This window comes from Zingiber officinale, chromosome 9A, assembly GCF_018446385.1.
Source record: "Zingiber officinale cultivar Zhangliang chromosome 9A, Zo_v1.1, whole genome shotgun sequence".
NCBI lineage: Eukaryota > Viridiplantae > Streptophyta > Magnoliopsida > Zingiberales > Zingiberaceae > Zingiber > Zingiber officinale.
In genome coordinates, this window is record NC_056002.1 from 51250978 (window position 1) to 51274547 (window position 23570).

Below are 23570 nucleotides of genomic sequence, written 5' to 3' on the forward strand. Positions count from 1 at the left end.
CAATCTCTACGATAGCTTTTCAATAAACATTCACTCATAATATATAATAAAATCCAAATTTTGCTACCATAAAGATTGTTACTCACAAAAAATTCTATCACCTTTCATCAATACAATAAAAATGTGAAAAACTCCTACTCTAGCATTTCATACTAAAATCTACACATGATATACAATAATATCTCAATATCGCTAAAATAAAAATTATCACTCACAAAAAATTTACCACAAATGAATACAAAATATCATATGTCAAAGATTTTCACAAATCTAATAAATATATAGACAACCTCTATTATAGCCTTTCAATAAAATACCACTAATGATATACAATAAAATCTCAATGTTGCTACAATAAAGATTATCACTAACAAAAAGTTCTACCACATATGAATGTAAAAATAACACAACATATCAAAGTATTTTTTTTCTTTTTCTATTTTTTTTTCTCTTTTCTATTTTTTTTCTTTACTATTTTTTTCTTTCTTTATTTGTTTTTTTTCGTTTCTGATTTTTTTTCTTTTTCTTTTTTTTTTCAATTTTTTTCAACATATTGTGCATCACTATACAACATCATCAATAGCTCAAATAAAAAGATAAATAGCATAGTTTACCTATAGTGATCAAGCATGGTTCACCTATGCTTCTTCTAAATTTCACTAAGCTATTTCTCTCTCTCCCCCCCCCCCCCAACTCTTAAATTTTTATCTATCTCGGGCAAAACACTCATCATATAACATCCAAGATATCCACATCCAAAAGAAGAATAGAGGGAAATAAATGGAAGAGATAAAAGAATGAAATGCCCAAAGATAAGGGAATTATTTAAGCAACATGTGATAACAAAAGGAATGAATAAAAGAAAGTGAGATAGCCTTCATAAAAATCATGCAAACCTATGATAATGTGGTCTTGAAAGAATTAAGCAAGTTCTAGAGTAGCATTAACCACAAGTGCATCACACATCAATAGGAATAATAGGCTCAAAAATATCCTCACTAGGTATATCAAAATTTATCATCTCAATCTACCAACATAGAATCCATCATCAAGTTGTAATCACATGCAATCCAAGAATCCAATCATGACAATAAATCATCAAATTCGACAATCAAATTTAACTAACTTTCACAATTTCTAAATTGATAAAAATAACACATAAGAAATTTATTATGAAAATCAACAAGACAAACTAAAAATAAACTACCAAATAAAAACAAACAATGCAAACAAAGCAAAGAAAGTAAAGACATATATACAAGCAAAAAGGGAAAGAAGAAATAAGATGGAACAGACTCCCCTGAATTTCTGGTCGTCGCAGTCGATTCAGTTCCAAAAGCCATTCTAGAAGTGGGATGATTGTAGGTGAAGTGAAGAATGCTCCCTCCACCTTCGCCTCCTTAAAAATTTTCTCCAGTGGTCGAAGATGGTTCAGTTGGAGTGTCCACTCCAAAAGCTTCATTATTGCATAAAATGTTAGGGCTTTCTTCAAGTGATAGAATGCATCCTTGCGTGAATGACTGCCAATGAAATATCTGAAGAAATCTTGTGCACTAAAAAGAGGATGTAATTCCTGCACGCATATTATGTCAGATAGACTAGAAATAATAACAAAATCAACAGAGCATGAATCAAAAGATGTGTCATATTTAATACAATAAAAATAAATTACCTCCATGGAATTTCCTAAATATTCAGAAGAAATATCAACCTTACCATCCTAAAAGGTACCTGGAGGTTCTAAAACAGGAAATGTGACATTATCTTGATCAAGTAAAAGATTTGGCTCTGAATCAGGTACAATCAATGGGAGTGATTCTTGAGTTTCCCCTATACTTCCATCATCACTAAGTAAAATAGCAAGCTCCACTAGCTCAAATGGTAGAAGAATAGTCATAGGAAGCGATTCTTAGGTCTCCCCTACACTTTCATCATTATCTCCTATACCTGCAACATTAAGACTATCTGGAACAACAATATCATCAACAACAATAATATCATAATCAACTACAACATCATGATACAAAAAAAACTAGAAGAGTCATGTAGAGTAGCAGAATAAAAGTCAGGAATATCACAAACTCTACAATTCATCTCCTCAGGAATTGATGCAGTAGGTTGATCTGATTGCAACTGTAACCATGTCGATGATTGTGTTCTTGGCTGGAACTATGTTTCTTGTTGTTGCAAACATTGTTGTGACTGCTCCCTACAATGTTGCTCAGGTTAATGGTGCTGAAAGTAAGGCTGATAAATCTGGGGCCACTTAGAAATCCCTTGTTGTATATTTCCATACCTTAATCCTTCAATTAAATTATACCTATCCTGCTTATGAGTCTGATAATACTGAGGATCAAGTTACTGATACTGGGTTCTAGTTGGGAATACACTGGTAAAGGAATGAACATCTTCGGTAATCATCAGTCTAGTCCCATATTGTTGATAATTTGCAGCCATAATCTCGATAAGTTCTCTGGCCTGAGTAGATGTTTTGTTAACTAAAGCCCCTCCATTAGCTGCATCAACCATACTCCTGCCCATGGGACACAATCCCTCATAGAAGTATATAATCAGTAGTTGATCGCTTATCTGGTGCTGAGGGCAACTAGCAACAAGCCTTTTAAATCTATCCCAATATTCTTGAAACTATTCTCTTGTAAATTGTTGAATTCCACAAATACTCTTCTGAATAGCTACGATCCTAGAAGCAGGAAAGAACCTCGCTAGAAATAATTTATTCATCTCGATCCAACTGGTGATAGAGTTGAGTGGGAGACAATACAACCAATTTTTTGCTGAATCTGCTACTGAAAATGGAAATGCTCTAAGTCTAACATCTTCTTCTGATATGCCATGTGGGTTCCATGAAGAGCACATCATATCTAGTTCTTGTAGATGTCTATTGGGATCTTCACCAGAAAGTCCATGAAACTTCGGTAATATGAACAATATTCCATAACTCAAAGTCTGCTTCTAAATCAGAATATTGAATGTAGAAAGAATTGACTAAGAAATCTGGTGCCCAAAGCTCTCTGAGAGTCTTTTCAATGTTCTCCATTTTACTCATCAAGTCTGAGATCCTGAACACACTGAAACTCTAAATTGTTGATAACACACAGATTTCCTGGTCTTTCCTGAAACACTCATGCAAATATCATCAAAAGACACAAGAAAATATACAAGATAGTAGATATGCATACAAAAGAGGAAATAATTAAACCCCTAACAATGTTTTTGAATTTTTTTTGCAACCACAAAAAATAGAGAAACAATCCTAAGATTACCAAACACCGCTACTTTTCCCTGGCAATGGCACCAATTTGATTATGGCCCAATTTGTCGTGAATTGGGCATCAAACAATGAAGTGTCAAACCCCTCCTACGCTAATGTAGCATAAAAATGACTCGGGTCTTCCACCAACGAAAGCAACGATAGGATGGTAAACTTAGGATCATATGTTATTTCTATTTTTGGGATTTTTAATATAGAATTGGGGGTTTTGGGTTTTGAATCTAAATCCTACGAATGAAAAGCAGAACATGTAGGAAACTAATCTAATGCCGGAATGAAATCTAACTAAGTGCGAATAATTAATCCACAATACATTGTCACACTATGCTATGGATTAACTATCAACACAATTAAACTAAGAAATGAAATTACAAAACATTAAATGAAACCTAATCTAGTAAATGAAAAACAATGCAAATAATAAAGTTAAACCAACATAACTACAATTGCAAAAAATAAAAGACAACATAAGTAAAGCATAAAACGAAACTAGCATGTAACAAAACCAACAAGCATGTAATAAAACCTAAGCTAATCTATCCTAATTGCATTAAATCATAATTATAACTTAACGAAATTGAACGAACAAGACAAAGCAAGAATTAAACATGCCAAAATGCATCAAATTAAACCTAACTATTGGTTGAAGCATTTCATCGAACACGTTGCATGCGTGAAACTAATTATACATACTCCGTGCAATTCAAACATGGAAATTCAAGTTAATACAAACATTCAACCACAAAACATCAACAAAAGCAAATTGACACAATTAACAGAATTAAACTAAGAAAACTAAACTAATCCAACCACAATTCACACATCCACTTCCAATTACCAACAACTATCCTCGTCGTCACATGAAGGACCCGGCTCCGGAACCCCAAAAGCCAGTGGATAGAGCACTCTGCTGGTGGTTGCTTGCTTCGACAACAATGGGATGATCACAATCTTCCAACGAAGAACCCCTTCGCTGAAAGTTAGTCGGAGATGAAAATGAACTGCTGAGAAATGGAAGAACCGTCGGTCCTCTGGAATCTACCGCCTGAACCCCAGTCGGAAGACATTGTCGAAAGGTGGATGTCTTGCCGGAGAAACCCTCTCTAGCGAGGTGGATGCTCGGAGTCATCTTCGAAGTTTGTTGCCCCCTACCGAGTACTTGCTGTCGTCGCCGATTGAAATCGAGAAGAGGAAGTGTGGGCTGTGGATGGCCGACCGGCGGCAGTGAAAGAAAAGGAATAGAGCCCGTCGGCTGGAGAGAAGGAAGAAGAAGAGGACGGGGCACGCTGTGGAGAAAGTTCGCGTGCCCTAGCTCGTGGGAAGAAGTCACGAAGAAGAGGGAGCTCCTGTTCTGTTCCGTCCGCGTGAAGAGGTAAGGTTTCTTAGTGGATCGGGTTTGGGAAGGAATGGGATCCGAATCCAATAAGAGAAGGGTAATTGGGTTATGAAATTGGGCTTCAAGATTCGGCTTTTGGATTGGGTTTTAAGAGTTGAATTGTTGGCTCAAATTGGGCTATTTTCTTGATTTAAATTGGAGATGAATTGGACTTGGATGAGAATGATCTCTATGGACGGTCCAGATCTCTTTAAATGAGGATTAAGGGATGGATCACTTGATCTAACTGAAGAGGCAGGATCTCACTGGATCTTGATCAACGATCCACATTAATTCAGCTTGATCTCCTCCGTTTGACCTCCAAATCAAGCCAAATTTGATCCGGCTCAATCCTAATTCATGGCTCTTTCGATTTCCTACAAAATCATATTTAAAATGTGCAATTAAATTCCATAATTTGTAAGAAATGTATAATTAAGTCCAAAATAGATTCTACTCATAAAATATAATATAACCATAAAATTAAGCATGTGAGAAGGTAAAAATGCTAAGTATAAGAGCCAAAATAATCAATAAAAATGCAAGTTATCACCCCCTTATATATAAAGGAGATGGGTATGCATTCTTATATACCCCGTCAATTCAACTATTGAACAGATACTCATAGGGCTGACTGGTGATCAAATCGACCGGGCATATATAGAGAGACTTCTACATAATAATGAGTTTGACCCTTCCTTTGACGGTGGATCGACTATTTCGGCCGGCCTATAAGGGTGACTATCTTTAAACTCGATCGACTATTGAGTGACTAGGCAAGTTGTTTCCTTAGTTCAAAGGTGAAGCACTAAAACCTTTATGTTCGGTCGGCTTAAGGGTCGGTCGACCTTTTTTCCAAATGGCTCAAAATCTGACTAGCTCATCTGACGAGCCCCAACACCGAGCAGCCAATCAGAACCAGATGTGGAGATATTTTTCTTCATTAATTTTGACTGTCACATCACCTTAACATTGACGGGCATGTTATCTCTTGGGTTCTCTTTTTATAACTCATATCAATACTCAAATTAAAAGTTATGATCCATTAAAATTCAAAAGATAGTCTCGAGTTGATTAGGCATCAGAATGGTACTATATTCGTAGTTGTAATTTCACAAAACTATTCTCCTTTTATCTTCTTCTTTTTAATTAGAGTTAGCAATACAATTCAAACATCTCATTCGTTTTGGATTAATAGCTACATACATAGACAAGAAGTGGACGGAATGTGTAGTTGGCCATTGCCAATTAGCTTCATTTCCTTGGCTTCCTTGAGCACTGTAGCACTCCATTGAGTGAAGTACTTTTCATCCACCCCAATCTTTCCATCTTTGAACAAGCCAAAGCATTTGTGCTGGTCAACGGCATCTCCACACTCCACCTGATCCCCCTCTGGATCCTGCCATGACCCCTTGTGTTGCATCCCTGCTGCATCCGCCATCCACCGGTAAACATACTGCCCCGCTCCGGCCAACTCACTCCACCCCTTAGGGTAAAATTCCATGATGCTGCTCTTCTCCTCCATCAGGAACAAGTTCGCTAGCTGAGCTCCATGAGGTGACACCAACACATCCGTCTCCCTCATCAGCTTCACCTGTAACAATACTATCCATATATCATAGCTACATATATGTGATGTATTTTAACTCTACATATTTACACAGTTAGTATTTATATATGGTGTTATTGTAATAGATTATGAAGTTGATTCCTAACTGTGTGAGATGCATCACGGGTTATCTTACCCCATGCAAAGAACCACTATGCTAGATAAAGCCTCCATAATGTATCTCCCTTTCAAATCGTATGGAATAGTCCTGAAAGAGCCCCAAGATGAGGATTATCACCTTTATTACTGCAATAGGTACATATCAATCACACATAAATTATATCAAAGATATCAGTCTTCTAGTAATGTATTAGAATAAAACAAGTAAATTTTATTAATTAGAGTTTAGTTTTTGAGGAATTGTTATTATTAACAAACAATTAAGGGTGAAAATTCAGCTCAGGTATTCGAAATATGATCCATCAGGTCGGATAGTTATTTTTAAAAGTCAGGTTTAGGTAATACTCTAATCCAAATTTGTTGTTGTCGGATCAAACTTGGAGAGGATTTTTCCTCTTCAAAACTCGATCGAGTACCCATCTATTATTATATATGAATTAAAGTGATCGATGTTGTTTTTCTTATTTCACAAGAAACCAACATTGTTCATCAATGGCAACTTGGATGATTTTCATATCTTTGGTGATCCAAATTTTTTTTTCAAGGGTATAAAATTCTTCTCATTTATTCCATTAATATCTTTTTCTTTAAAAAATGTCTAGTACCCAACATCGGGTACTTGATATTACCCGAGTATCCAACCTCATCGGGTAGTGATCAGATTTTTTTGTTTGCTCGATGTGTCGGATACCCAATTATAACTATCCGACATTGGACTAACTCAATATGACCCTTGAAGTTTAAAGGATTATAACTTTTGACTCAGAACTCAAAATCAGTCTCTATCAGCGGTCACATGTTCATAATTCATAAATCTACATTCATTATGGGGGAACTTGTAACTGCCAAATTTCATATCCAAAAAGTAACGTTTAGATCTTCATCAAAGCCTCCAAAAATAATTTTACTATTTTAATAATTTTTATTTTTATGGTATTTAAAATAATTTTAATATTTCTGTTATTTATCAATTAGAGTTTATTTATATCAGCATCCTGTTTTATTAATTTTGATTTCTATTAAGAATTTTTATTTCTAGAAGAATTTCTTTTCTTTTTCTATAAGATAAGAATTGAGGTATATATATTGAGATTTCTTTTCTTTCTTTATCTTAGGGTCTAAATTCTATAAATACATATTTAGTAGAAGAGATCCTCTGGTGCATTTTTGCGAACCAGAGGATAGTCCCTTTGCATGTATTGATGGGAATTGATAGTCCCTTATCAGTAAAATAGGTGGGGACCATCAATCCCCACCAATGAATGCAAAGGGACCATCCTTTGGTTTGCAAAATGCAAACCAGAGGATTCGGCTTTTCTGTTTAGCTGTATGAGGATTCATCCTCTATTATTAACAAAGTTTCCTTTTTGGCAAATGATGAGTTTTGTCTTTGTTTTTTTCTTGTCTTCTTCTCAATTCTTCCTTTTGTCTGCCTGTGGAATAATCACTATCCTGCCTGACGTCACTATCTTATCCTGACTAGGTCTGTAAACAAGCCAAACCGAGATAATTTTTGTAGTGTTCAAACTTGTTTGATAAGGTAATCGAGGTAAGCCGAGCTGACCCTAGCCTAAAATGAACCAAATCGTTAAAATGATTATTCAAGATTGGATTGATTTTTTTTTTATGAGCTTGAGCTTGATTTGAACTTGGCTTGAACTTAATTCGTTTAGATGTTATCGAACTCTTAATTCAAACTTATTTGATTGTTTGAAATATTAAACTTGTTTGATTAATTATTGAACTTGACAATACAAGTTTATTTATTTATTTTAATTTTTTTTATTTATTTAGAAAATTAATAATAAATTTATTGATGAACATGATTCACTAACATCTTTAATAAACGTTCACGAACATCATTCATGAATATTATTTACGAATATTATTCATAAAAATTATTCATGAATATTTTTATAAATATTATTCATGAATGAATGTTAACGAAGTGAACGTATATGTATTTTATTTTTTTCATTTAATTAATTAAACATATTATTTAAATTTAATTATTTAATTGATCTTTATCAGATGTATATATAAATCGTTACCAACCTATTAACTAATACTCAATTCAATTTACTGCCCTAATCCTGACAAAATCCAACGTGCTACCAACCCCCTATAACAACATAATATGTATATAAATACTAAAATACTATAGTCTATAAACAAATATAACTGTCAATACTTGATATGTACGGTACCTGATCACAAAATGTCATGTTGTTTCCCCATGCAACCTGAACCCTGCAACCTTCCACCCTAGCGCACTCCCTTTCAAAGATTCCGATCACCGCCGACTCGTTCTTGAACGCCCTCGAACCCAACCGGAGCAGCAACGTCAAGCGAATCGTCACCGTCGAATCCTCCTCCCGACGATCTCCCACGACGCCGCAGTGCGCTCTGGCCCTGCACCGCATCCCTGCGTAAACCTCCCTCCGCCTCTGCTTCCTCATCGCGCCCTCATTGTGCCGGAACACCACCGCCTTTTCGAAGCACGCCACCCCTCCTCCTCTACCGTCGCTGTCACCGAAGTCCTCTATCCTCACCTCCCCGATGGTCGCCTCCGCGAGAGTGCGCACCCACTTGCCCATGGTCGTCCTTAACTCGCCGCGGTGAAACAGCACCCACCGCGCCGGCACCACGCATTGCTTGCGCTGGTGCCACGACGCGAACGGAAGGAGCGCGCCGAGGCCGTGCCACAGGTTGTCGTAGTCGTAGAAGGTGTCGGAGACGAAGGTGAGGCCGGGGAGGAGAGCGGCGCCTTCTGGAAGCGCCTCCGGCCATGCGAGTGCGTACGAGTTCCTTGTTCCGTTGGATACGTCGCGCGCCGAGATGCAGAGCAACCGTCCGTTCGACGTCATCGACGGGAAGTAGAGATACTGGCTATCGCCGCCGTCGAAGGAGTCATTGAAGGAGCTCATGAACCAGGTCCGTCCCGACGTCGGCCGATCGGCGAACTTCAAGTCCTTGAGGGGGAAGAAAGTGACGAGTTGGCTGAGTATAGGGCGAGTCCCGTTGAGCTCCGCCTCAGGAGGAGAAGAGATCGAAGGTAGCGAGAAGAGATCGAAGGATTTCACTCGGAAGAGGAGGAGGAGGAGGAAGAGGAGGAAGGTAATCACAAAAAGAAAGATTGAAGAACGCTTGCTTGAGAAAGGAAGATTGAAGAACTTGAGATTCTGCTCATGGCCAGCGTTCATGGTTGTTGGAATCGCACAAGAGATCGAGAGAGAGGGACGGAGATGAATCTGATGATCGGTCGATCGAAATCTGCTTACATGTATGATCTGAATCCATTAATATTATAATATTCTGAGATTTGAATGCGGAAAAAATGGCAACATAATCTCTTTAATTAATTGGTATATATGACGTCCCCATTTTAGGCAAGGCAAATTTGGCTACTCGTCGATCCATATATAACTAAGAATTTAGTAATTTCCATTTCTTGAGATAAAAACTCAGTGCTAGTGATCAATTTGTTTCATAGTTGACTTTTAGATCACTTCGACTAAATAGGAACGTTCTCCATAATCTTGATTTGGATTTTGTTTGACGAATAAAATGAAAGACGTACGGTAGATACCCGGAGGAGGATATAGAAGGATTGTTATAATATGGAGAGAGCTAGGAGAGGATAAATAGTTTCTTTCGTTTCTTTGAATTTGATTTGTAATAGAAAATTTGAAACAATGCTAGTATCTTTATTTTATTTGATATTTATCTCCTCAATCTCACAGATACATTATGAAAATCTCCTTCCCGGAGACGAATGAGTCTTGTACAAACTTAAGCACGAGAATATAACAAGAACACGGAAGTAAATATAAATACAATAAACACTTTGCTCTTGATCTCTTGTTATTCGAAGATACCTTTTGTTGACTCAAAAGTGCAACAACATTTCGCTCCAGATTTACCAAAAATCGACATGAACAACTATGCTCCAAATCGATTGTGCCAATATATTTCAAGGCTTTTTGTGCTATCGTAAAAAACCCCTCAATCGATTATCCTAATCGATTGGTTTGGCTTTAATCAATTGCACAATCGATTCTGGATAATCGATTGGTTTGGCTTTAATCAATTGCACAATCGATTCTTACACCTTCTGTGTTTGTCGCAACAAATCTCCCAAACGATTACCCTAATCAATTGGGCAATGCTAAATCAATTAGTCTAATTGATTCAATACTTTTCTTTACTCCATAAAAATAGTCCCTAATCGATTAGAACAATTCCCAATCGATTAGATAATTTGCCTATGTTGGTGCGGTTAGCACTAACGGTATAACTCAAGTTTTGATGAATGACAAAATAGGTTAAGTTAGTTTTATTGTTATCTAACACTCTGATTGAGTGTGCAGGAGAAGCCCAGACTGGTCGACGGACTGACCTGATATCTGGCACGAAGTCAAGCTAGGTCGACGGGCCGACCGGATAGCTGGCATGAAGTTCAAACGGGTCGACGGGTTGATCGAACGTTTGGTATGAAGTCCATCTAGGTCGACAGGCTGACCGGATAGCTGACATAAAGTCCACAAGGGTCGAAGGGCTGACTGGACGTTTGGCAGGTAAGTGAAGGTAAGTCACTGGAGGGAAGTGACTATATATGAGGACGCGTTCCCGGGAAGGGAACATTAGGCGTCGATCCGACTTAGACCCATTTCCGATCTCTAAGTCGAGATCGTGACTAGATTCCGATCTCGAGGAGACGGAATCTAGCTAATACTCTACTTGTTGATTTTAAACTGTGTTAACACTTTGTTTTGCAGGATATATATATCGTATGTTTGCCTCCAGACTAATGTTTTCTTGCAGGAAGGAAGTTGCTAGAAAACCAGGGTCCGGGCACTCGGGTTGGATCCGGGCACCCGGGTTGGATCCGGGCGCCCGGGATCGATCTGGGCGCCCGGAGGTGAATTTTATCCCCAAACGTCACTTCGCCGCATAGAGCATCTTGGTTGGGTCAGCTATGTCATATTCAGAGCGCCCAAAGGGATCCGAGCGCCCGAAGGGATCCAAGCGCCCCAAACCCCCTATATAAGGAGGGTAAAGGCTGAAACTAAACACAACAACGAAACAACTCACAATATGCTCTTTTGTGCTCCTACGATGCTACGAAGATTTTCCGACTAGCGCTAGCTTGTTTGTTTTTCTTATTGTCGGTTTTTCCTTGCTAAGTAATTCCTGTACTTCTTCTGTAACATTCATTTCGAATTTCTAGTAGATTGCCCATCGAAAGCACCCTTATGTGCGAGCCTTGGAGTAGGAGTCGACACAAGCTCCGAACCAAGTGAAAAATGACTTTTGTTAGCGTTGCTTTACCTTTCTGCTGTGCGCTCTACGTTTTTTTTAATCGATATTCACCCCCCCCCCCTCCTATCGAACACTATGATCCAACAAGTGATATCAGAGCAGGTACCACTCTGATTTGGTGTAACCACCAATCAGACAAGGGGGTGAAACCTTTTTCATTTTGTTTTCGATTTTTAGTTTTTTGCTTTATTCCAAACTGGTATTATTACCTTTTTAGAAATTTTCTTTCGTTGCTATTAATCTGATTTAGTGCAACACCAATTCAGTTTTTCAGTTTATCTTTTCTTCTCCCGCACTACTAATCCAAGACCAAGTCTTGGGACTCTCTTTGTCAATTTTTTTTTCTTGTGTGCAGGTTAATTATGTCTCAAATTGAAGGCTTCAGTACAGTACGCCCTCCCCTATTCAACGGGGATGATTTTTCGTACTGGAAGAAGTGGATGGAGGTTTACCTGAAGACTGATTTCGACCAATAGTTCAGCGTCACAAGAGGCTACAAAGCACCGGTCAACAACTCCGGAATTCCACTAGACCCGGAATAGTGGACTCTGGACATGAAGAAGAAAGCGTCAACGAATTTCAAAGCACTCAACACGCTTCAATGCGGACTAATGAAGGAAGAATTGAACCGGGTAGGACCGCACCAGAACACAAAGGAATTGTGGGACAAACTGATCCAACTACACAAAGGAAGTCAAAGCGACGCCAAGGTAACGAAACACGATCTTTTGTTAAATAAATTATTTAATATTAAAATGCAGGAAGGAGAATCGGCAAGTCAGCTTCACGTGAGGATCAAGGACATCCTTAACGGACTCCACGTGATAGGCCATCAAATGGAGAACCGGGACTTAATAAGGTATGCATTAAATGTCTTTCCACGTAACACCTTGTGGGCATCCATCGTGGATGCCTACAAGATTTCAAAAAATTTATCAAAATTAAAATTAGACGAACTGTTTTGCGAATTAGAATTACACGAGCAAACTAATGCCGGGATCGAGAAAGGTATAGCTTTGTTTGCAAGTTTATCCAAGGATAGGATGAAAAACAAGCCTGAGGTTGAGGATGAGTCTGACCAGGACTCTGAAGACGAAGAATACCTAGTGAATCTGGTAAGGAAAATGTTCACCAGGAGAACGAAAAGCTTCAGGAAGAAGGACCTGCAAAAGATCAACTCCCCAAACGAACCGAGGAGCGTAGGGGTGGCAATTTTCCCAATGGGTTTGGGGCCCCGTGGGGAAAACCCGAAACGGGGCGCGGGTTTGGGGAGTTAATTCGGGTATGGGTTCGGGTTCAGGGATTTTTAAAATCCCCGAAATTAAACCGGGGCGGGTATGGGTATGCTATCCCCATCCCCGATCCCGCCCCGGTTTTAATAATAATAATAATAATAATAATAATAATAATAATAATAATAATAATAATAATAAATAAATAAAAGTGAGATAAAAATAAATTAAACAGGAAGTGAGGAAACCCTTAACCCTACGCTGCCATTCGACACATTTCGACGCCGTCCCTTCGCGCATCCATCTTCCCCGACGCCGCTCCTTTCCCCGACGTCGTCCCTTCACCGACGCTGACGCCGTCCCTTCGCTGACGTTGTCCCTTCGCATCAATCTTCGCCGACGCCACTCCCTTCGTCGACGCCGTCCCTTCGCCATTCACCCTTCGCGCATTGATCTCTGTCAACGTCGCCCCCGTCATCGTTGATCGCTCCCTACCTCCCGTCCAAGTTTGATCTTTGCTCTAGTCTTCTATGATCTATCAACACCGTCAACGTACACATCCTCCGATCCTTGTATGTCATTAACACTTGCTCCCGTTGTCAGTGAGGTGAGTCATATTTCAAGTTTTTGTCATCAACACTTGCTAGTCAAAGTCATTACTCATTAGAATCGTTGTTTCACATTTAAGAACGTAAACAAACCTGGCAGAGATAGTAAACTAGCGATGTCTTTTTTTCTCTTTTACTTGTCTGATAAAAGAAGACAATTAATTAAGGATATATACTCTTTGATAGATTAAGATTGTGCTGCTTTTATAATGATTAAGGATATCAATCAATTAAAAAGACTTTTCTTTAACAGTATGTTCCTAAAAAAAACTCATCTATAACATTGCCTTGTTTTATTAATGTAGGGATTATGTGGATAAGTAGAATATGATTTTTTTATATTATGATATATCCTTTCAAATGGAAATTAATGATAACGAGGTTGAGGGTGCTATGTTAACTACTCCAACTGTGGGAAGTGGAGTTCATGCGGCGACTGAATCACATTCGCAAAATGAGAGTGTTCCAATCGAGGCAAATTAAACAACTCTAAATAACACTTTAGATGTTGAAATTTCGGGTGCAAATGGTGAAAAGAAAAGAAAATTTAGATCTATTGCATGGGATCATTTCGAGAAAAAATTAATTAAAGGAAAATGGAAAGCGGTCTGCAATGATTGTAAGAAGACCTTAGGTGGTGAAACTAAGAATGGTACCAAGCATTTACTTGACCACATGAAAACATGCTTGCACAAAAAATAGAAGACCATACAACAATCTCTATTGCAGCCAACAAAATCAAATGATGGGACAACGCAGCTTGGGACATACCATTTCAACCAAGATCAAGCAAGGGCAGAGCTTGCAAATATGATTATATTGCATGAGTACCTGTTATCTATGGTTGATCATGTTGGCTTTAGAAGATACTCTTATGCATTGCAACCAATATTTAAAGTTGTTTCCCGGAACACAATCAAGACAGACATCATAAAGATATTTGAGTATGAAAGAAATAAAACAATGAAATTATTAGACTTAAATGCTAGTCGGATTGCGTTGACAACTGATATGTGGACGACAAGTAATCAAAAAAAAGGATTCATGGCCATCACTTCACACTTCATCGATGTTTCATGAAAATTACAAAGTCGGCTTGTCAGGTAAATTTTTTTCTCTTTAACTTTATACTTGCATTTTGTAACGAACAAACCTCCCTACTACTCTCTAGAGGTGGACGCTACTTAACTACTGACTCTACTTAACCGGTATGATCGAAACCACGAGTAGTCCTTACCGAAAAATTTCGGCGGAGTCTCCCCTGTACCAGTGACCATAAACTGAGATACAAACATAGTATACATCAGCCACAGGTGGCTGGAACATATAACAAATTCTCACGCAGTTAAATAAGTGTCAAACATCAAAATAACTACTTATTAAACAAAACTCATCTCAGCATGTAATCTAAAACAAGGATGAACTCAAATGACATGGAGTATAAAATACAATCTAAAATGACATGAACTATAAAGTACAATCTCAAATGTTTACAGTCCATTAAAACGCGGAAAACTTAATAACGTCCCAAGTCTCTTCCATAGTCCTGACATCACACACCATCCGCACCTCCTTGTCTCCTTCCTTTATCTGCAGTAAGAGGAAATGAAATCTATAAACAAAATTGCTTAGTAAGCGCTATCTAACTGAAAAAATCTCGATATGCATGTACATATATATATAACATAAACTAACTGAATGCTTACTGAAAACTACTCATGCTCATCTAATAGAAAAGGAATCAAACAGGCTGAAATACTAAACATGTAAAGCTACTCATGCTCTTCTAATAGCAAAGGAATCAAACATACTGAAATGCTAAACATGTAAAGCTGCTCATGTTCTTCTAATAGCAAATAACAATAAGCCAATCTAAATAACATGCTAGCATAAAAGAAAACTAAAACTTGCTGATTTTAAAACAAAGTGAACCTTATTTCATTTGTTCTAAACTTATTCTTTTATTTCACTTGTTTGAAAAACTTATACTTTAATACTTCAAAATAATAATCAACTTCTCTTGGGCCCAGACGTAGTACCATCTTATGCGCGTTCCTTAATAGGTTGGGGTAGCGAGCCACCAATCCTAAAAGAGCAGACCTTGGTCTACCAGGGCCAAGACCTTGGAATTGGACACCTAGATTTGTTTAACGATAACCTTGGAAGTCGGGTACTAGCCTCTTCAAAGTAAAATATCTTATTTACTTAATTACTTCTTCTTTAAATGTCTTGGCATTTTAACAAGCACCTTGTGTGCCAAAATCCCTAAAGTCTTGACTTTGGGATCTACTTAAGGTCTTGGCCTTTTTCTTTCTTTTCTTTATCTTTCTTATACTTGCTAATACCTCTAATATAAGGATGTCTCATACAAAACTGCACTAAATTACTTATTAACATTGCACTGAAATGCTTAACAGAATTGCATGGAAATGCTTAATAAAACTGTACTGAAATACTTAATAAAATCTACTCTAAGATTGGAGTTTTGCATATAATACATATCAAAATCTACATGTCATACTTATCAAAATCTGCATAGCAAAGAAATCTAGAGATTTAAAATCGATACTGCTCATGCTTGAATCTATAGCAAGGAAATAGCAATATAGTTCAATACGACCCATGCTCAAACCCATAACAAAGAAATGGAAATAAGATCCAATACTGCTCATGCTCAAATCTATAGCAACGAAATACAAAAATGAAAGTTGATCATGCTCATCTAGTAGCAATAAGAAAACTACACGTCCAATAGCAATAAGAAAGCTGCACATCTATTAGCCATAGAAAACTGCACACATTCAGCTAATGGTAAATGAAAATTACACATGTTCAGCTAAGGGTAAATGAAACTACACATGTTCAGCAAAGGGTAAATAAAACTGCTCATGTTCAACTAGTAGCAAATGAAGATCTGCACATACTCAATAGCAAATGAAAATCTACACATACTCAAATAATAGCAAATGAAAATCTACTAAAGTTTAAATCCTATGTAAGGCTTGTTTCAAAAGAAGCTGCTTTTTAAACTACTCTTTAATTCCAAGCCATCCTAATGCTGTACAAGAAGAAAATCCGAAAGCAAGGAAACAAAGCACACTAGCTGTTCAAACTAAAATCCTGCTGAAACTAAAATCCTTGCAAACATGTTCACAACATAAAGCAACAGAATTTTTCAAGCATGCTTCAAAACTCGAATAGAAACTCAAAACCGAAGCTAAACAGCATGTTCAGGAAGTGCCTACATAACTCAAAATAAGGGAACTAAATCTGTAGGCCCAAATTCAAGGTTGTGCAAGCTTATTATAAAGGGATGTTCTTGCCTATTAAAGAAGCAAAACTCCTCTGCACACTCAAGGAAAACAGGGCTGTTCATTTTCATTAACGCTAGAAAGTCTAGAGTCTCAATGCACAACATATGGGCTGGACAATCTAAACTACATGCCTAGTTTATACAATTTATTTCATTCCTTTGAGGTCCTTGGCAGTGAGCTTCATACGACATTCTTTGCAGCATACTAGATAAGGAAGAAAACCCAGATATGAAACCTTAACTCACGGTAGCAAACAAAATCTTAAACATGTTACAGCATACATGCAAAGAAGAAAACCAAGCTTGAAACCTCAATTCACGGCAGGAAATTCTAAAGCCACAAATTCTACCGAAATCAAAGAATGAATTCGAGGTTCGAAAACCACTCTTACTGCAGGTGAGTAAGCAACTTACAGCGTGTTCTTGAACTCACAGCCGAATGGAAGGGCTTCTAGGGTTTCGGGGATGTGCGAATCTCGGTGATCTCTTTGTATCTACTTGCTCTTCTCGACGAGGGGATCACGAAGGTGTGAAGACCTCCCGGAGAACGGTGCACGCCGGCCACCGGAGACGTACCCTAGGTCGTCTTCGTTTCTGCCCGAGAGAGAGCCGCGTCGTCGGGAGAGGAAGATAGGGAAAAGGTTTTTTCCCGAAATCACTTATGTTCTCTCTTTTATTATACCTAGGGTTCTTGTTATCTACTACCATATAAATATTTTCCGCTCTTTCCTTAATTAACACCGCCCGCTTGCACACTTGGCTAGCCGGATTTGCTTAAGACATTGGTTCGGCCGGAGGTCACGGGCTCGAATCTCGGCTTGGATATTTTTTTGTCGAAACTTCTTTCATTTAGTAAAAAATATCAAACGACCTCCAAAAATTACATAAAAATACTCTAAAAATTTCTAAAAATCTCTAGAATATTTCTATAGCATTTTTAAATATTTTTAAATTACTTTTAGGACTCGAATTTAGGAAATTTGGGTTGTTACAATTCCCCATACCTTATAAAAAGTTCATCCTCACACTTAGATATCTCTGGATATTTCTGTCTCATACTATCCTCATGCTCCTAAATAACTTCCTCATGCTTCTAGTTCTGCCAGATGACCTTCACTAGTGGCACCTCTTTGTTTCTTAATCTCTTGACTGCTCTGTCCATTATCCATGTAGGTCTGCTCTCATAGCTAAGATCCTCCTGGATTTGCATTGACTGAGGCTGAATCACTTGGCTAGGGTCGTGGAGACACTTCTTTAGCATAGAGACATGAAATACATTGTGTATTGCTGACATGTCTTGTGGTAAGTCCAACTTGTAAGCTACTTTCCCAATTCTTTTTGTGATCAGGTAGGGTCCTACATAGCGGGGACTTAATTTGCCTTTCTTGTCAAATCTCATCACTCCCTTCATAGGAGCGACTTTGAGAAAAACTGAATCCCCTACTTGGAATTCGAGTGGCCTATGGCATGTGTCAACATAACTCTTCTGTCTACTCTGGACAGTCTCAATCCTCTGTCTGATCTTCTGGATAGCCTGAGTGGTGTCATCTATCATCTCAGTCTGAATGCCCAGTTCCACTTCCATTTCTTTTCTTTTACCTACTTCTTGCCAGCACATGGGTGATCTGCACTTTCTGCCATACAACGCCTCATATGGTGCCATCTTGATGGTAGCCTGATAACTATTGTTGTAAGCAAATTTAGCTAAGCACAGATACTTGTACCAACTTCCCTTGAAATCTAGCGCACAAGCTCTGAGCATATCTTCTAGGATTTGATTTACTCGCTCTGTCTGTCCATCAGTCTGAGGATGGAAGGCTGTGCTGAACTTGAGTTTGGTACCTAGTGCATTCTGAACACACTCCCAAAAAACGATAGGTGAAGCATCCATCTCTATCAGAAACAATAGATTTAGGAACTCCGTGAAGTCTGATCACCTCCTTAATATATAGCTGTTCCAACTGCTCTATAGAGTGGGACACCTTGATGGCTAGAAAATGAGCAGACTTGGTCAATCGGTCCACTATTACCCATATCGTGTCATATCCATTCGTGGTTCTTGGAAGACCTGTTATAAAGTCCATGGATATGTCTTCCCACTTCCACTCTGGTATTAGAAGAGGTTGTAGAACTCCTCCTGGTCTCTGGTGTTCTACTTTGATCCTCTGACATGTCAGGCAGGTACTGACATATTTAGCAACATCTCTTTTGGGTCCAGACCACCAGAACCTCTGTTTCACGTCTTGGTATATCTTGGTAGAACCAGGATGCATGGAGTAAGGTGTATTATGAGTTTCTTCTAAAATTTTATTTCTCAGTTCTTCATCATTGGGGACACAAAGGCGGCTCCCCTGATAAAGGATTCCACTGTCTGATACTCTAAACTCTGCATTGTTCCCCTTTTTGTACCCCTTGCTTGATCTTTTGGATATCTGTATCTTTACTTTGCTTTCTCTGTATATCCTCAAGCAGGGTTGACTCTAAGGTCATTGCAGAGAGTTGCCCATAAATAATTCCATTCCAAAATCTGACAACTCCTTCTGCAGTGGCAGGGCTAATGATGACAAAGACATCAGGGATGCACTGGATTTTCTGTTTAGTGCATCTGCCACTTTGTTAGCTTTGCCTGTGTGGTAGAGGATTTCACAGTCATAGTCTTCGACCAACTCTAGCCACCTGCGCTGTCTCATGTTTAAGTCTTTCTGGATGAAGAAATACTTTAAACTCTGATGGTCTGTGAAGATTTTGTACTAGACTCCATACAAGTAGTGTCGCCAGAGTTTCAGTGCAAAGACCACAGCTGCCAGCTCAAGATCATGAGTGGGGTAGTTCTTCTCATAGTCTTTGAGTTGTCTAGAAGCATAAGCTATAACTTTTCCTTCTTGCATGAGTACAGCTCCTAGGCCTATCTTGGAAGCATCACCATAGATGTCAAAACTCTTGTCACTTTCTGGAACTATCAGGATGGGAGTACTGATCAATCTCTTCTTTAGCTCTTGGAAACTCTGCTCACATTTGTCTGACCATTCAAACTTCTTGTCCTTCCTTGTTAGGGATGTTAGTAGAGAGGCTATCTTGGAAAAGTCCTCCACAAATTTTCTGTAATACCCAGCTAAACCAAGGAAGCTTCTGATCTCCCTAGTGTTCTTGGGTCTACTCCAGTTGCTGACCGCTTCTATTTTGGCTGGATCCACTTGGATGCCTTCTTTAGAAATGATGTGACCTAGAAATGCCACCTGATCTAACCAAAACCCGCACTTTGAGAATTTAACGTAAAGCTGCTTTCGTTGAAGGGTCTGCAGCACTATCCTCAAGTGCGTGTCATGCTCCTCTGGGGTTCTTGAATAGATCAGAATGTCGTCGATGAACACGATGACAAACTTGTCAAGGTATTCTCTGAACACTCTGTTCATTAAGTCCATGAAGACTGCAGGTACATTAGTCACACCAAAAGGCATGACTACAAACTCATAGTGTCCGTATCTGGTCCTGAAAGTTGTTCTGGGTATATCACCTTCTTTCACTTTCAACTGATGGTACCCAGAGCGCAGGTCTATTTTAGAGAACGTTGTTGCTTCCTTTAGCTGATCAAATAGATCATCTATTCTGGGAAGAGGGTAATTGTCCTTAACTGTTACTTTGCTCAGTGCTCTAAAATCTATGCACATCCGCATAGATCCGTCTTCCTTCTTAACGAACAACTCTGGAGCTCCCCGGGGTGAATGACTAGGGCGGATGAAACCCTTGTCAAGTAGCTCCTGAAATTGTTCTTGTAACTCTTTTAGCTTTGCTAGAGAAATTCGGTACGGAGCTTTTGAAATTGGGCTGGTGTCAGGAACCAATTCAATTTTAAACTCCACTTCTCTGTTGGGAGGTAGTCCAGGTAGCTCTTTTGGAAATACCTCTGGATACTCGCAGACTATCCGAACTTCGTCCTTCTTGGGTCTTTCTTGTTCTTCTGTACTCACAATGAATGCAAGTAAACCAGCACACCTTTTAGCTAACATCTGGTGAGCTGTTAGGGAGGAGAGGAATTTTCGGGTCTTCCTCTTCGGCACTCCCATGAACTCAAAGGATGGATCACCTTCTGAATTCTATAAACTCTTCATAATGTTTATTGGTGATCCGTTGGAGGAAGAATTCTTCGTGAAACTCTGTCTCGAAGTCAGTCCAGCTCATCTGATTGACTACTCTCTTGCTCTTAACTCTCTCTCTCCTACCACATACGAGCATTTCCTGATAGGCAGAAAGAGGCACACTTGACCTTCTTGACTTTTGGCCAGTCAAGAAGCTCCATGGTGCTCTCTAGTGTCTTGAACCAAGCCTGAGCAACCCAGGACTCAGTCGTGCCTGAGAAACTTTCTGGCTTCAGCTTCAGCCACTGTATCAGGTATGCTTCTTGTCTTCTAGGTGCTGTGGGGACTTCCAGGGCGACTGGTGGAACCTTAGTCACCACTGGAGTCTCCACATTGATAGTTGGAGGAGTGGGAGGGATTGGCTGCTGATTCGCCATCAGATTGACGATCACTTGTTGCTGCTCCGCCACTTGTCTCTAGAGTTGAGCAACAACTTCAGAGAGATTAGGATCAGTTGTTCTGTGCTCTTCGTTCTCCTGAGCTCGGTCCTCAGTACGAGTGGTACGGGGACGTCCTCTTCTTGCCATCAAGTCAGGCAGAGGGAAAGAAAACTTAAAATCATCACTATAGTTTCTAGATATAAAAACTTTTATCTTTAGCATGGTTCTCAACTTTAAACACATATGAGTAGGCACTTCTAAACATTTCTCTATACTGCAAATAATAATAAGGAAAGCATAAAAGAAATAAACTTAAGCACTTTCTTACTTGAAGACGGCAAGGCTGATGCTGATGTGTGTGTGATGCTGGAGAAATGGGGACTGCTCTGATACCAACTATAACGAACAAACCTCCCTACTACTCTCTAGAGGTAGATGGTACTTAACTACTGACTCTACTTAACCGGTATGATCGAAACCACGAGGAGTCCTTACCGAAAAATTTCGGCGGAGTCAACCCTGTATCGGTGATCATAAACTAAGATACAAACATAGTATACATCAACCACAGGTGGCTGGAACATATAACAAACTCTCACGCAGTTAAATAAGTGTCAAACACCAAAATAACTACTTATTAAACAAAACTCATCTCAGCGTGCAATCTAAAACAAGGATGAACTCAAATGACATGGAGTATAAAATACAATCTCAAATGACATGAACTATAAAGTACAATCTCAAATGTTTACAGTCCACTAAAACGCAGAAAACTTAATAACGTCCCAAGTCTCTTCTATAGTCCTGACATCACACACCATCCGCACCTCCTTGTCTCCTTCCTTTATCTGCAGTAAGAGGAAATGCAATCTATAAACAAAATTACTTAGTAAGCGCTGTCTAACTGACAAAATCTCGATATGCATGTACATATATCTATAACATAAACTAACTGAATGCTTACTGAAAACTACTCATGCTCATCTAATAGAAAAGGAATCAAACAGGCTGAAATGCTAAACATGTAAAGCTACTCATGCTCTTCTAATAGCAAAGGAATCAAATATACTGAAATGCTAAACATGTAAAGCTGCTCATGCTCTTCTAATAGCAAATAACAATAAGCCAATCTAAATAACATGCTAGCATAAAAGAAAACTAAAACTTGCTGATTTTAAAACAAAGTGAAACTTATTTCATTTGTTCTAAACTTATTCTTTTATTTCACTTGTTTGAAAAACTTATACTTTAATACTTCAAAATAATAATCAACTTCTCTTGGGCCCAGACATAGTACCATCTTATGCGCGTTCCTTAATAGGTTGGGGTAGCGAGCCACCAATCCTAAAAGAGCAGATCTTGGTCTACCAGGGCCAAGACCTTGGAATTGGACATCTGGATTTGTTTAACGACAACCTTGGAAGTCGGGTACTAGCCTCTTCAAAGTAAAATATCTTATTTACTTAATTACTTCTTCTTTAAATGCCTTGGCATTTTAACATGCACGTTGTGTGCCAAAATCCCTAAAGTCTTAACTTTGGGATCTACTTAAGGCCTTGGCCTTTTTCTTTCTTTTCTTTATCTTTCTTATACTTGTTAATACCTCTGATATAAGGATGTCTCATACAAAACTGCACTAAATTACTTATTAACATTGCACTGAAATACTTAACAGAATTGCATGGAAATGCTTAATAAAACTGTACTGAAATGCTTAATAAAATCTACTCTAAGATTGGAGTTCTGCATATAATACATATCAAAATCTGCATGTCATACTTATCAAAATCTGCATAGCAAAGAAATCTAGAGATCTAAAATCGATACTGCTCATGCTTGAATTTATAGCAAGGAAATAGCAATATAGTTCAATACGACCCATGCTCAAACCCATAACAAAGAAATGGAAATAAGATCCACTACTGCTCATGATCAAATCTATAGCAACGAAATACAAAAATGAAAGCTGATCATGCTCATCTAGTAGCAATAAGAAAACTACACGTCCAATAGCAATAAGAAAGCTGCACATCTATTAGCCATTGAAAACTGCACACATTCAGCTAATGGTAAATGAAAATTACACATGTTCAGCTAACGGTAAATGAAACTACACATGTTCAGCTAAGGGTAAATAAAACTGCTCATGTTGAACTAGTAGAAAATGAAAATCTACACATACT

At 38.5% G+C, this 23570-nt stretch overlaps 1 protein-coding gene and 1 pseudogene across 1 annotated transcript; one reads left to right on the plus strand and one right to left on the minus strand.

Annotated features, from left to right (window-relative positions):
- Positions 1–5865: 5865 nt before the first annotated feature.
- On the minus strand, positions 5866–9599 carry LOC122019203. Its single transcript, XM_042576699.1, has 2 exons — positions 8604–9599; positions 5866–6261 (listed from the first exon to the last, which is right to left on the minus strand). The coding sequence occupies exons 1-2, from the start codon at positions 9597–9599 to the stop codon at positions 5866–5868; spliced, it is 1392 nt and encodes a 463-aa protein (XP_042432633.1).
- Positions 9600–13918: 4319 nt separating this feature from the next.
- Positions 13919–14665, plus strand: LOC122019204 (annotated as a pseudogene).
- The last annotated feature ends 8905 nt before the right edge of the window (positions 14666–23570 follow it).